Source organism: Gymnoscopelus braueri (genome assembly GCF_963280865.1).
Source record: "Gymnoscopelus braueri genome assembly, chromosome: 22".
NCBI lineage: Eukaryota > Metazoa > Chordata > Actinopteri > Myctophiformes > Myctophidae > Gymnoscopelus > Gymnoscopelus braueri.
Genome location: NC_137624.1, coordinates 44,604,193 through 44,617,669, shown reverse-complemented (window position 1 = coordinate 44,617,669; position 13,477 = coordinate 44,604,193). Strand labels below are relative to the sequence as shown.

Below are 13,477 nucleotides of genomic sequence, written 5' to 3'. Positions count from 1 at the left end.
CAGTGGCTCTCAAAGAGTGACTGTTACCAGTCATCAGTTACCATGAGTATAAACCCTAGGGTTTATACTAGACCGGTCACAATTATTACATAATAGCCTAATTGCAATTATTTGAATTTGCAATTATGTTATGCATAATCGTCATAATCATTACCATGTTAAAAATGTTCATATATTTTCAAACATTTTGTGGAAATGGCAGATCTACCAGCTCAAAACATGTTGCGATGCCACACGTTTTGAGCTTGTAGATTGGCTATTTCCACTCTGCTAATTCCACTATGAATGTATTTTTTGTAATTAAATGATGTATATTATTTGTCATATCTACCTTGAGCAACTTTTGTTTACGAAGCCCTAAAAGCCTAAAATAAATTACATTTGTATTTATAATGTTCCAATGCTCAACGTCAAACACAATTAAATCTTTGATCACAATCATTTATGTGACAATGAATCGTCAACTTACATTTAATAATATATAATAATAACATAATGGTGACACAGCCCTAGTTTATAATGGCCAGCAGTGGTGGAAAAAAATACTGTTTTTTTTTTACTTAGGTAGGGTAAGTGATATTTTTGGGTTAAAACAAAAAGTATTTTGTTAAAAGGTTAAAGCACTATATTGTGATAGTAATCATTGCTATAGAGTGTTAGTTCAGTAACAGGAGTCTCCCCGTCTCTCCAGCTCTTTAATAAACAGAAAATACATTTTCTGGTAGGTGTCAAAATCTCAGCCAATCAGGAGAAAGTACCCATTTTTAAGCTTCATTTGTATAGTGTTCCAGTTCCAATTTTGCCTGCTCATTTCTTAGTGTCATCACTTCCAATTTCACTTGTTTAATCTATATCCTGATTGGATAAAATTGGAAATGAAACTGAAACTGAAACGAAAATGCATTTTCTGTTTTATAAAGAGCTGGAGAGACATGGAGACTCCTTATATGGACAGGACACTCTATAGTAACGAGCACTATCAGAACATAGACCCATTTTGCAATTATTTGAATAATTGCAAATCACTTACCCTACCTTTAAGTAAAAGTATCAATACTGCAATGTAGAAATACTCTGTTACAAGTAAAAGTCCGGAATTCAAAATTCACTTGAGTGAAAGTACAAAGGCACAGGTATCAAAATGTACTTAAAGTACCAAAAATAAAAGTACTCATTATGTAGAATATCCCGTTTCACAAATTTCAAAATATATTAAAATCTTTTGAAAATAGCAGATCTACAAGCTCACAATGTGTCGCATCGCAACGCATTGTGAGCTTGTAGATCGGCTATTTTCAAATGGCCGAAATGTATATAGGGCTGAAGTGGTTAATAATTTTTTTGTAATTATAATTAAAATCTACAGTAAATAGTAACTAAAGTTTTCAAATAAATGTAGTGAAGTAAAAAGTACAATATTTGGATCCGAGATGTAGTGGAGTAAAAGTAAAAGTATTGAAATTTGGAAATACTCAAGTAAAGTACAAATCCCTTGAAATTGTACTTAATACAGTACTCAAGTAAATGCACCTAGTTACTTTCCACCACTGCTGGCCAGGTGTGATCCAGGTACGTACCGTGTGGGGCCTCCCGCCGCGTGGTTGAAGATAGCTGGTATTAATAGAGCCGCGTAGGTTGTATGGCACCACGTCCCGAGCACCGTACGCCTTGTATCTCGGACGGAGAGCGTTCGTTGGCACCGTTATACGTTTCAGCTCTCAGGGCTCGTTGCTGCGTCGACTCCATCGAGGTTCCATCTTCCTGCCCCTTGTCCTGAGTTACAGACACTCTATTACCAGCTATCTCCTGATGACTCCATCCATCCATCCAGGACCTTCACTGTAGAACTCATACAGCGAGTCAAACGCTGAGTCATAGCTAGAAGCCATGACTCAGCGTTTTTAACTCACTGTATGAAGTAGATTTAGTCCACTCTGCAGAAGGTCACCCTCATGATTAACCTGCAAGACACAGATATAAACCAACATTACATTTAATATATTGTATAATAATAGAAAATAAGAGTTTTTAAGTAGGCAATAGTGCAGGGGTGATGCAACTTTGATGATGTAGACAGAGGGCCACAATATTTCCACACTCACTCCAGAGGGACACGTTGCATATTGTTGCTGTCGGGCAGACACCTCTTATCTCCTTATTTTTAATAGCTGATCTACAAGCTCAAAGCGTGTCGCATCGCAACGCGTTTTGAGCTTGTAGATCAGCTATTTTGGAATAGGAATCCTGAATTATTTTTTGGTCTTTTTTTTATTGGAATCCTGAAGTATTTGTTTTATTTAATTTCAAATGGATTTACTTATACTTAAGTTAACTTTATGAACTTAAATACAAATACATTGGATATAAAGTCATTGAACTAATAATATACAGTGTATATTATTAGTTCAATTATTAATTATTATTATTATTATTATTATTATTATTACAAATTGCATTGTTTGTTTTTAATGTCAATAATTAAAGTAGCTATTCTTCTTAATACATAAAAAAAAAAGTGATATGCATAGTTAGTAGCATGTGTCTGAGTGCGTGTGAGCGCGCATGTGCGTCCGCAACTGGTTCCGGCCCACCTCAAGTCACCATTTGACCAATCTGGCCCCAACCCCAAAATGAGTTTGACACCCCTGATATACACGGAAGTAATTAAAGCGGGTCATGATTGCATGTTTGGAATTGGAACAGCTGAAATCAATAATATATCACTATTAACCTGCGGGCCGCATTAAGTTAAGGTGAGGGCCGCGTGTGGCCCCCGGGCCGCCAGTTGCCCATGTATTCTAAAGTGTTAACCCTTTAAGACTGGGAACGCATCAGTGTAACCACTTTAACCATTAGCTTACACTTTGGCTATTCAAAAATAGCAGATCTACAAGGTCATAGCGCGGCACAGCGTGTTGCGCTATGACCTTCTGATATATACCTTCTGATATATCTGATATGTTTTGAAAAATAGTGAAAATTTGAGAATTTCTTTAACTAAAATGTGTGCTTCTGGGGGGTCCCTGGAACAACTTATTTTGAGATGGGGGTCCACGGCCAAATACATATAATTTTGGGTGGTCCTTGTCCTTGACATGAAAAAGTTTGATTATAGCGACATATGTTTTTTTCAAAAAACGTTATGATTTAGAAGACATTTGTAGAATCCCCCCAGAAGCAAATATTAGTGTTAAAAATGTATATACAATATATATAAAACATATTGAAAAATGTGCACAAATTTCCATGATTTTTCAAAATAATAGCAGATCTACAAGCTCGTAGCGTGGCACCGAGTGCAGATATACAAGCGTATATCTGCTATTTTTTTATAGCCCAAAGCATAAGATAATGGTTAAAGTGGTTCAAATCTAAAATGACAGACACTTTCCCAGTCTTAAAGGGTTAAGTATACGTTTGTTGTTGTCGGGCAGAAACCTCTCGTCCTATACTTGATCATACTACAGCGTCGCAATAAAAGCATCAACAGTAGCAGATCTACAAGCTTGAAACGCGGCACAAAGCAACACGTTTTGAGCTTGTAGATCTGCTGCTTTTGCCATTTTTTTTATCCTGAAAAGTAACAGTTTTGGACATTCTAAGGTTTCCTCCCGATAGAGACGATATTATAGTTTCATCTTAGCCTCTTAGATCAAGACTCAGATTTCTTGTTATCGGTATTTTGATATCGATATTTAGTTTAGATTACTTGATATGTAATATTTACATTTGTTTTGTTCTAGATATTTTATGAAATGTGAAAAGTGCTGTACAAATAAAATGTATTATTATTATTATTATTATTATGATCTCATCTATGACATTCTTGAACAGTCTCCAAAATTAGTGTTTGTAGTTAGTTCCATGTTAAAGTCTCAAACATCTTGATAAATGTATATTACTCTAAATATAAAGTGTTTGTCCCAAAGCCACAGATGTTATCCCACCATACGGACCCTTTATGTTCAGTAATATTCCGTATTATTCAATGAATAAGTGTTTCAATCTGGTCTGTCTGAACAGCACTGTATATATCATTCAATGGGTGCAAGTGGCGCTGTTGCAGCAGGTGAACACCGGTATTACACCCCATGTAATTCAGGAAATACAATGACGTTCATCCACAGAGGGGATTAAAACACTTCTTTATTAAACTATACTGAATATTAACTGGACACTAACACCCCGTATGTACGGATAACATCTGTGGCTTCCAGATAACCTTCCAGATATTTACACTGTATACATAAATATAGACGCACGAGCCTTAAACACAGAACCACACACTATTTGGTAAAGTGGCGCTGTTGCAGCAGGTGAACGCAGGTATTACACTCAATGTAAATGTGGAACTAGAACGGCGTTCAGACACACACGGGATTAAAACGCGTCTGTATTAAACTCTACGTAATATTACGGAACACAACAGACTCGTATGGGCGGGTCACATCCGTGGCTTTGGGTTTAAACACTGTATCTATTGGATTGGGTTCATTTATGGGGATTTATGAGCCGTTTAAAACTACCAACATACATCAGAGTCGATCACCATAAACAATACAATCCCTGACCGTCTTGATCCAAGACTAAAGTAGATTTACAAACACACATGAACGTACGGCGAGTGTGAGTGTTTAAACTTTAGATATAAATCAAACATTAGTTTACCTTCAGCAGAGGGGCGTGACGTGTAGCAAACCAAAATGTTTGAAACCAGACGGCGAACGTAGTGCGCCTGCGTCTCTTTTAAATCCGTAGTCACATCCGGTCTAAAGCCCCGCCTACTGGATCCGGTGTGTTGAACACGTTCACCCGGTCGTTACATAGACAAACCATTTCCGTTTTCTGACCGGATGTTCACCCTGCAGAGTGAATAGATCCACAGACTGCTTTTCACTCATCAACACTAAATCATCTTCACCTGTGCAGAGCAGCGGTGTAAAGTAACTAAGTACATGTACTCAAGTACTGTACTAAAGTACATTTTGTGTAGGTATTTGTACTTTACTTGAGTATTTCCAATTTCCAATACTTTTACTACTCCACTACATCTCAGAGGCAAATATTGTACTTTACTCCACAACAATTACTTGAAAACTTTAGTTACTAGTTACTTTATAGATTTTTTTATATTATTTCAAAACATACATTAGTCATACTATGCATACCTATGCATACTTAGGCTATTTGAAATCTACAAGCTCACAACGCGTTGCAAAGCGACGCCTTGTGAGCTTGTAGATCTGCTGTTTTCAAACCATTTTTACAGATTTGGAAACGTGTGAAATGGGATAATCTGCAAAATGAGTACTTTTACTTTCAGCACTTAAGTATATTTTAATGTGAATACTTTTGTACTTTGCATATTTGAATTGTGTATATTTAATGAGATAATTTACATATTTGAATAAATTGTCTATTTAAAACCAGTATGTTTTAAAACAAAAAGAAAAACAATCCAATTTAAAATACAACATCACAATCATTTTAACCACTTTATCCATATTTTATACTTTGGCCATTCAAAAATATCAGATCTACAAGCTCACAGCACAGCGTGTCACTTCGTGGCAGCGCAGCGAGCTTGTACATCTGATTTTTTTTTTTATGTTTTGAAACATCTTGAATATGTTTGGAACATTTTGAATAAATGTTGAATGTCTTAACATAACTCTTCTCTTCTGGGGGTCCCTGGCACTAAATATTTTCAGATGGGGGTCCCTGGGCCAGGGGGTCCCTAGGGGTCCGTGGCCATAAAGTATACATTAATGTGGGGGTCTACTGATTTATAGCATCCATAATAATCTTCAGACACATGACATGTAGTGTCTGCTAATGGACACTAGATGGCGTCCAGACAGCAGTTTTCCAGTCTGTTCATGACATTGATTGATTGATTGATTGATTGATTGATTGATTGATTGATTGATTGAATACTTTATTATACATATTATACATTTATTATCAGAAGGTTGCAGAGAAAAAGTACACGAAGTAGGCTACAGTTTAAATACATGGTCAAATAAAATGGATTAAAAAGCTCATGAAAGCCTATAATGGCTTGTTTTCAAATGTACTCAATTCATGACATTAAAAAACAGACAGATAAACACTACTATGCAGAACATCAGTGGTGGAAAAAGTACTCAAATGTTTTACTAGTAAAAGTATCAATACTGCAATTTAGAAGTACTCTGTTACAAGTAAAAGTCCGGAATTAAACATGTACTTGAGTAAAAGTACAAAAGTATTGGTATCAAAATGTACTTAAAGTACCAAAAGTAAAAGTGTTATGAATTATTATATTATATATTATATAAAAATGTTTGAAAATAGCAGATCTACAAGCTCACAGCGTGTCGCATAGATCGTCTATTTTCAAACAGCCTGGTATAAAATAGGGCTAAAGTGGTTAATGTATGTTTTATAATGTAATAATTTATATCTAGAAAGTAACTAGTTACTCAAGTTTTTTTTTTTCTTTTTGATGATTTTTTTATTTATTTTTCAAGTAAAACAAACAGGTGAGATCACCAAAGCACACAAGGGGCCATACACAGGGAAAACCAAGACAAAAAAGGAAAAGGAAAAAGAAACTGATAATAATACACATACACACATGTAGACATACAAAATAAAATAAAATAAATAAATAAATACAAAACCCGGTCAGACAAACAAATTCACAAAAAGCTAAATAAATGAGACAAGTCAAACAATAAACATACATACATGCATTAGATGGAGACATGCATACATGCATTAAACAAAAACATAACACATAACAAGCAAAACATTCAATACAATATGGACATCCACACGAACAGAAGAAAAAAACACAGACAAGTACAAGACAGGTACAGACAGGGACATGCTAGAGTGGTAAAAATCTTCTTTTATTATGGGGGTCCCTGGCATATCTTTTTGAAATCGGGGTCCGCGGGCCAATAAGTGTCACGTTTAACTAATAAACTAATTTTTACTTTACAGGAGTATTTCCAGTGTTCAGTACTTATACTTCTACTCCACTACATCTCAGAGGCAAATATTGCACTTTTACTCCACTACAATTGTTTGAAAACTTTAGTTACTAGTTACTTTGCAGATACATACATTAACCACTTTACATTAACATACATTAACCACTTTAGCCCTGTTTTACACCAAGGCTATTTGAAAATAGCAGATCTACAAGCTCGCGACGCGAGCTTGTAGACACAACGCGACGCGTTGTGAGCTTGTAGATCTGCAATTTTCAAACATTTTAGCTCTTCATTAGAACCATTGGACAGCCTGTCTGTCTCTCCTATAGCTCCTCCTCCTCCAGATCATTCTCCACAGGATGGAATCACCAGCAACAAACAACTGCTTGTCTCGGCTGGCAGCACTCTGAACCATATTTCCTGAGGGTCCTTGGAGAAAAAAGGCTTTTAATAAAGAGCTGGAGAGACTCAACTAACTGTCCTGTTACTGTACAAACACGCATAGCAATGAGTATTATCAGAATATAGAGCTATTTAACACTTATTTAGCCAAAGAAAATCACTTACCTTACCTTTAAGCACCACTTTTGTTGAGTTGTGCATTGCCATTGTATTTTATTTTTGCCAATCAGATTAGTACAATTCCATACCTGGCTCATAGCCTGTGAAAGAATACAGACAACTGACTCCATCTGTAATGACAGTAAATGTTGAATAAAAAAAACAATCTTTGAGGGAAAAAAAGAGTGTGTGTATTTGCCCTTCGCATATCTCTCGAGAACCATTCGGCCGATCGACTCCAAACTTGCCGTGTGTATCGTGGAGGACCCGAGGGAGCGCGGTGCCCGGCATTAAGTTGGTTGGATCGGCAGGTCTCACAAACAAATATAGGCCTGGGTAAATCATCAAAACCCCATATATGGTCGGATCAGCGGTTGGGACCTCCTCCATATATGGGCATAAAAGGGAAACAGAAAGACATATACAGAGATCTCCATATACGGGCATAGAAGGCACACAGACGGACAGATGGTGACAATGGGTATAATGGGTATTGCACAGAGGAATGCGTTACCAACAGGCATATAGTTAAGCCAATATGAGCCCCTCCCCCACTCCATATTTGGGCTGAAACTGTGGCCCCGTCTTGTTTTATGTCAGGGGTTCTCAACCAGTGGTCCGGGGACCACCAGTGGTCCTTGAGGGGGTTCCAGGGGGTCCCCAGCTAAATGATAGATATTTAGGAACCAAATGGACCCTTATCATAAGGGTCTTATGTGCCCGTAACTCAGAGAGTGTACAAATGGACCCGTTAAGGTCCATTTGGTTCACTCTCAGAGTTAAATTAACATTGATTTTATAATATGAATTGGGGTCCTAGAGATAGAAATGCCATTAAATGGGGGTCTAATACATGTCAAACTGGGTGTCCTTGAAATGAAAATGGTTGAGAATCACTATAGAGCTGTAAAAATCTTCTCTTATGGGGGTCCCTGGTATATCTTTTGAAATGGGTGGTCCGCAGGCTAATAAGTGTCCATTTGGGGTCCTTGATATGAAAAAGGTTGAAAACCACTGTTTTATGTGAATTCATGATCTCAGATCCACAGTCACTCCAGGCTATGGGACGAGGGGAACTCCAGGCTATGGGACGATGGAACTAGAGATATTTGTGATCAGAGTACTTTAGGCCAGCCTGTGGAACTCGATAATCGGGCAAGACTGATGATGCCATATTGATTGTAATGAACCGATGCAAAACATTCTAATAGATATTTTTATAAACAAAAAAATAGGGATGGCATGTTAAAAGTTGTTTTAAAAAAAAAGGAGAAGAACTGCATATGATCTATACTTTTACCTTTTATCACTTTTTATCAATGGGACTGTCCAGAGCTAATCTGGCAAACCAATGGACCAATCCAGTGCCAGTGTACACTGGGCTAACGTAGAATCCCATCTATACTTTTTGAGCGGTGTAGCCGCTCCTATAAGTGGGGTTGGGAATTCGTCTTTCCCTGTACTGTGATTGGCTGACTCTATTCACACCCTTTTCGCCGTACCGTGATTGGCTGACTCTATTCAGACCCTTTGCTTTGATTGGCTAGCGACGCATGATGAAATAATAACCTATAAATAGCACCACGCACTTCAAAAAATCTTTTTTTTTTTAAAGTGAGCTTCCATCACTGTGATGACCACTGTTGTTTCTAAATAACACCGCTCACTTCACACTGGGTGTGATTTTTGAAATCTTTTAGCTTTTACTTTATTATACAATGGAAGTCAATGGGGCTCAGATTGTCCAGATTTGGTCACAGATTATAGCCTGGCTCCAGCCCTTCAATCGCTAGCAACGGGCATAAAAAAAAACATTTGTGTCGAGAAATGAAATGTAAATTCATGACGTCATCGCTTAAACTCTTTCAGAAGCCAGGCCATAAGAGGAAGTGGTGAATAGCCGTCGAATCAGGCTGAAACATTACCCAAATATGGTCATAGATACATCACAGACGACTGGGCTTCACGGTCCATTTATGTTACTGTATTCAAAAGAAAGATGGGGATGGGGGCGAAGTAAGAAATCGATGAAATCAATTAACTGTTGCACCCTTAACCCCAGTCTTTGTATTCTGGGGTGAAAGCTTTCGGATGCAATAGCATCAGATCTGCAAGCTCCCAAGGATTTCATAAAGGGTATTTAGAATTCAAAGTCTTCTTTTGCCATGTCAATAAAACAGGCAAACTTGTCCCGCTGGGATTTGTTGTAGATCTTCTCGATGGGAACGTTGAAGCTTTTACACCAGGCCACGGAGATCCGTGGATCCAGGTAGTTGAGCTTAGACGTGCCCAGAGCGATCTGCTTGTTCTCCTCGCGGTCGGTGGCCTGCACATCCAGCTTCGTCAGCTGCTCCTCTATCCTCTCGACCGCCCTCTTCTTGGTCTCCATGGTTTTCCTGGACTTTTCGTCTCTCTGTTCTTTGGCGTCGGCCTTGGCCCTCTTCGCCTCTCTCTTGGCGCCGGAGAGCTGGTCCTTCTTCACGTCGATTTTATTCTGTAGGTTCTGCATGGACGTTTCAAAGGTCTTGGGCGCCGCCCTTTGATGGTTGCAGAGGATGGCCACGGCTCTGTTGGCCCTGTTGTAAGACAGGACCTTGGCTGGAATGCTGTCCCGGGGACTGGTGAGCTCCTTCAGCTGCTGCTGCAGGGTGATGGAGGCGTTGTAGGTACGGAACACTTTGGCCGTCAGACCGTTCATCAGCTCCTGGAGGTGCTTGTTCAGAATGTTGGTGGACAGACGGTCAAACAGGTCGTCTTCGGGCTGCTTGTTCTCCATGAACAATTGGAGGTTTTTGAACACCCTCTTTTCCACGGGGACCTTGTTGTAGTAGCGGATGCAGTCTTTACCAAGGAAGTCAAACTCTACCACGTACTCCTTTCCGTCCTTCTCCGGGTAGAGGCTAATGTGTTCCACTCGGAGGGAGCAGCAGCCCACCGTGTCCGCCGTTTCCCCCTCTTCCTTCTCGTTGCCGGCCCTCAGAGCGAGCCTGTCGATGAAGTAGAGCGCCACGGCCCTCTGTCGGACTCTCATCTCCTTGGACTTCCAGTCGTCGCGGTACTGGGCCCTGATGCGGTCCACGCACTTCTTCAGTTGGCGGGCCGTCTCAAATTTCTGCCAGTCTTTCTCCCCCTTGACCCTAGAGCTGGGGTTCAGCATGATGTACTTAATGGAGCCTTTGATGTTGTCTGCCCAGGATACGAGCCAGGTTACTTTGTTGTCGTGCCGAACCTCCTTCCACTGTTTTCCCGGGGGAGGCTTGGGGCACTTGGAGTCTTCGCTGCAGTTAATGATACAGTCCTCGGGTTTGATTCTATGCTTCAGCATGCCCATCTTGGGGTGATCCCCTCTGCCCCGGAAAAGACCAGGCGGCTCAGTGCGGAAGTTAGCGATGCGCTCCTTCTGGTTGTCCATGTTACAGAAGCCATACTCCTGCAGGAGGCGCTCATTGTCCTCTTTGAGTTTCTGTTTCTCTTCCCTCGACATTGCCTTCCTGGCCTCCGATTGAGCCTTGAAGTAGTTGCTCATCTCCTTGAAGTCACACTTTGTCAGGTCTTTGATTTTAGCCATTTCCTCTGCCGACATTTCCTTCCGCCAGTCTTTGAAGAAGTTTTCTTTGAAGATATCCTTTGTGATGTATTCGTGGTCCAGCATTTTTGCGTAGAAGGTGGCCACTTCCTCAGCTTCGGGGCTGAGCTTCATGGGCTCCTCATCATATGAAAATGTGACGTTGTTGGGAAGAGGTTCGTATTCTGGCGCGAACACTGGCCCCTTGTGTTCCAGAAACCTCCACTTGGTGCCATCTGTGTACCTCTTCTCATTCCACCACTTGTACATCTCTGGCTCCTTGGTCACTTTCTTCTTTCCATCAGAGTCTTCCCCTTTTAGTTTTTTTGCCTTCTTGGGCTTGACGCCATCGTCGTAGTCGTCTTGCTTCCTTTTCCTGGCCTTCTTTTCATCATATTCAGTCTTTATTTTCTTAGGCTTGAAATCAGAGCTATTGTCGTCGTTCCCTTCTCTTTTCAGAGTATGCTTGTGTTTAGGCATGGCATGGTGGTTAATGTGGTCAGTGTCGTTATCAGGCTCATACTTCACACGCGGAGGACTGGCGAAGCCGTCCTCTTTGACCTTCCTGACCGTGCCATCGAGGAGCTTCCTCTCTTTGTGCTTGTGTTTGTCCGTGCCGCCGTGCTTGTGCTTTATCTTGTCCCTGTGCTTTCTGCCAGACAAGTCCTTGTAGTTGCCAGACTTCTCCCGTTCCTTTCGTTCCTTCCCTTTCTTGTGGTCCCTGTGCTTCTTGTGTTCCTTGTGCTTTTCTTTGTGCTTGTACGAATCATGCACCCAGGAGCCACTTTCGATCTGGACAATGCTGTGGGAATGATGCCCACTCATTTCCTATGCTTATCTAATAAAACAAACAAAACCACGAAAGCGAGAAACGTATGCGATTAAGACAACGACAAAGATTGCATGCGGAATGAAGAAAGAGCGTGACAACCTTAGCCTTTAAGGACTTTAAGGACTTGCACCCTACGTCACACACATGCACCCCCTCGACAGACAGAGTCACGAATGAGTTGAAAAGCAGTATGGCACGCATGACACAGGGAAGAGGTGAGCCCGTCAAGTACCGTGATGTCAGTAGCGTGACGTCAGTGTCGTGACATCAGGAGACGTCAATGCTGTGTGTGTTTTTTTGGGACCTGTTGTTGCCCACAATGGGCAGGATAAGTGTTTGTCGGTCTACGCCATCAATACTGCAACATCGGAACAATGATGTTAGCACTGTGTGCGTTGTGAAGTGTCGATTTCGTCGACTAAAACTATGACGAAAAATGTCTGTCGACTACCTTTTTTCACTGACGAAAACTAAACAAAAACGAAATAAAAACTAAGTTACGATGACTAAAACTATGACTAACAAATAAAAACTAGACTAAAATGTTTGGGAGGGACTAGTGGAGAAGAGATCCAGTAGAACTACACAGACCAAAAAATAACGTGATCTACAAGCTCGAGCTTGCAGATCAGCTATTTTTGGCATGCAGCTAAGTGAAGATCTGCCATTTCTATGGCAGCCAAAAATAAACTTTAGTCGACTAAATCGACTGTAGATTTAGTAGACTAAAATGTTATGATATTTTAGTCGTCTAAAACTAGAATAAAACAAAAACATTTCAGGTAACTAAAATATGAATTTTATTCAAAAGACTATGACTAAAATTAAATCAAAATTCGCTTTCAAAATCTACACTGGCGTTGTGTATTAGCATTGTTTCTCAACATCAGGTCCGTGGACCATCAGAGGTCCATGTTTCATTCGTACACAGTCAGATTTAAATGAACACTGAGGATTTTCCAGTACAAATTGGAGTCCCAGAGATAAATTTGAAAAAAATAACACACATTCACAAGGAAACCATGCAAGGCACCAACCTGCTCATCGGGAGCAGTCAGAGGTTCAGTGTCTTGCTCAAGGACACTTCGACACGCACCTGGGGTTCAAAACGGGAACCCTCCGATTCCAAGACGACTACTCTACCTCCTGAGCACAGTGCCACCTGGTGTTTTTATATGGAAATGTTCTATAATGATGTTATTGAATTAAAATTATGTTTGGACTATGCAGTTGTCCAGTCATGTTCTACTGAATTAGATAGATACATGGTGATCCATGGCAGGATTTTTTCTCGCCTCTGCTCCCCCCCCCAAAAAAAGGAAAGGGGAGGGGAGGGGTGGAGAGGAGAGGGGGCAGGATTAATGGACTGTGAAGTCCAGGGGCCAATCACAGATTACTTTTCAGCCTAATTATTCAGAAAACCCCAGACCACAGAAAATCCACTGAATGTTCAAAGTTCAGTTTTTTGGGATCTAATTGAGGTCATAACACCCCCTCCCCCCCCTAAAACATAAATAAAAATAAAAATCATAGAAC

The 13,477-nt window shown here is 40.1% G+C and overlaps 2 protein-coding genes across 2 annotated transcripts in view; both read right to left on the bottom strand.

Annotated features, from left to right (window-relative positions):
• Positions 1-13,477, bottom strand: part of LOC308077758 (BRCA1-associated protein-like) — an 801,007-nt gene that overhangs the window by 666,386 nt on the left and 121,144 nt on the right. The gene's annotated exons all lie outside the window — the stretch shown is intronic.
• On the bottom strand, positions 9,685-11,934 carry LOC308077963 (DNA topoisomerase I, mitochondrial-like; the record flags this gene model as incomplete). The annotated part of the gene is made up of 1 exon (XM_080418988.1): positions 9,685-11,934. The coding sequence occupies one exon, from the start codon at positions 11,932-11,934 to the stop codon at positions 9,685-9,687; it is 2,250 nt and encodes a 749-aa protein (XP_080275114.1).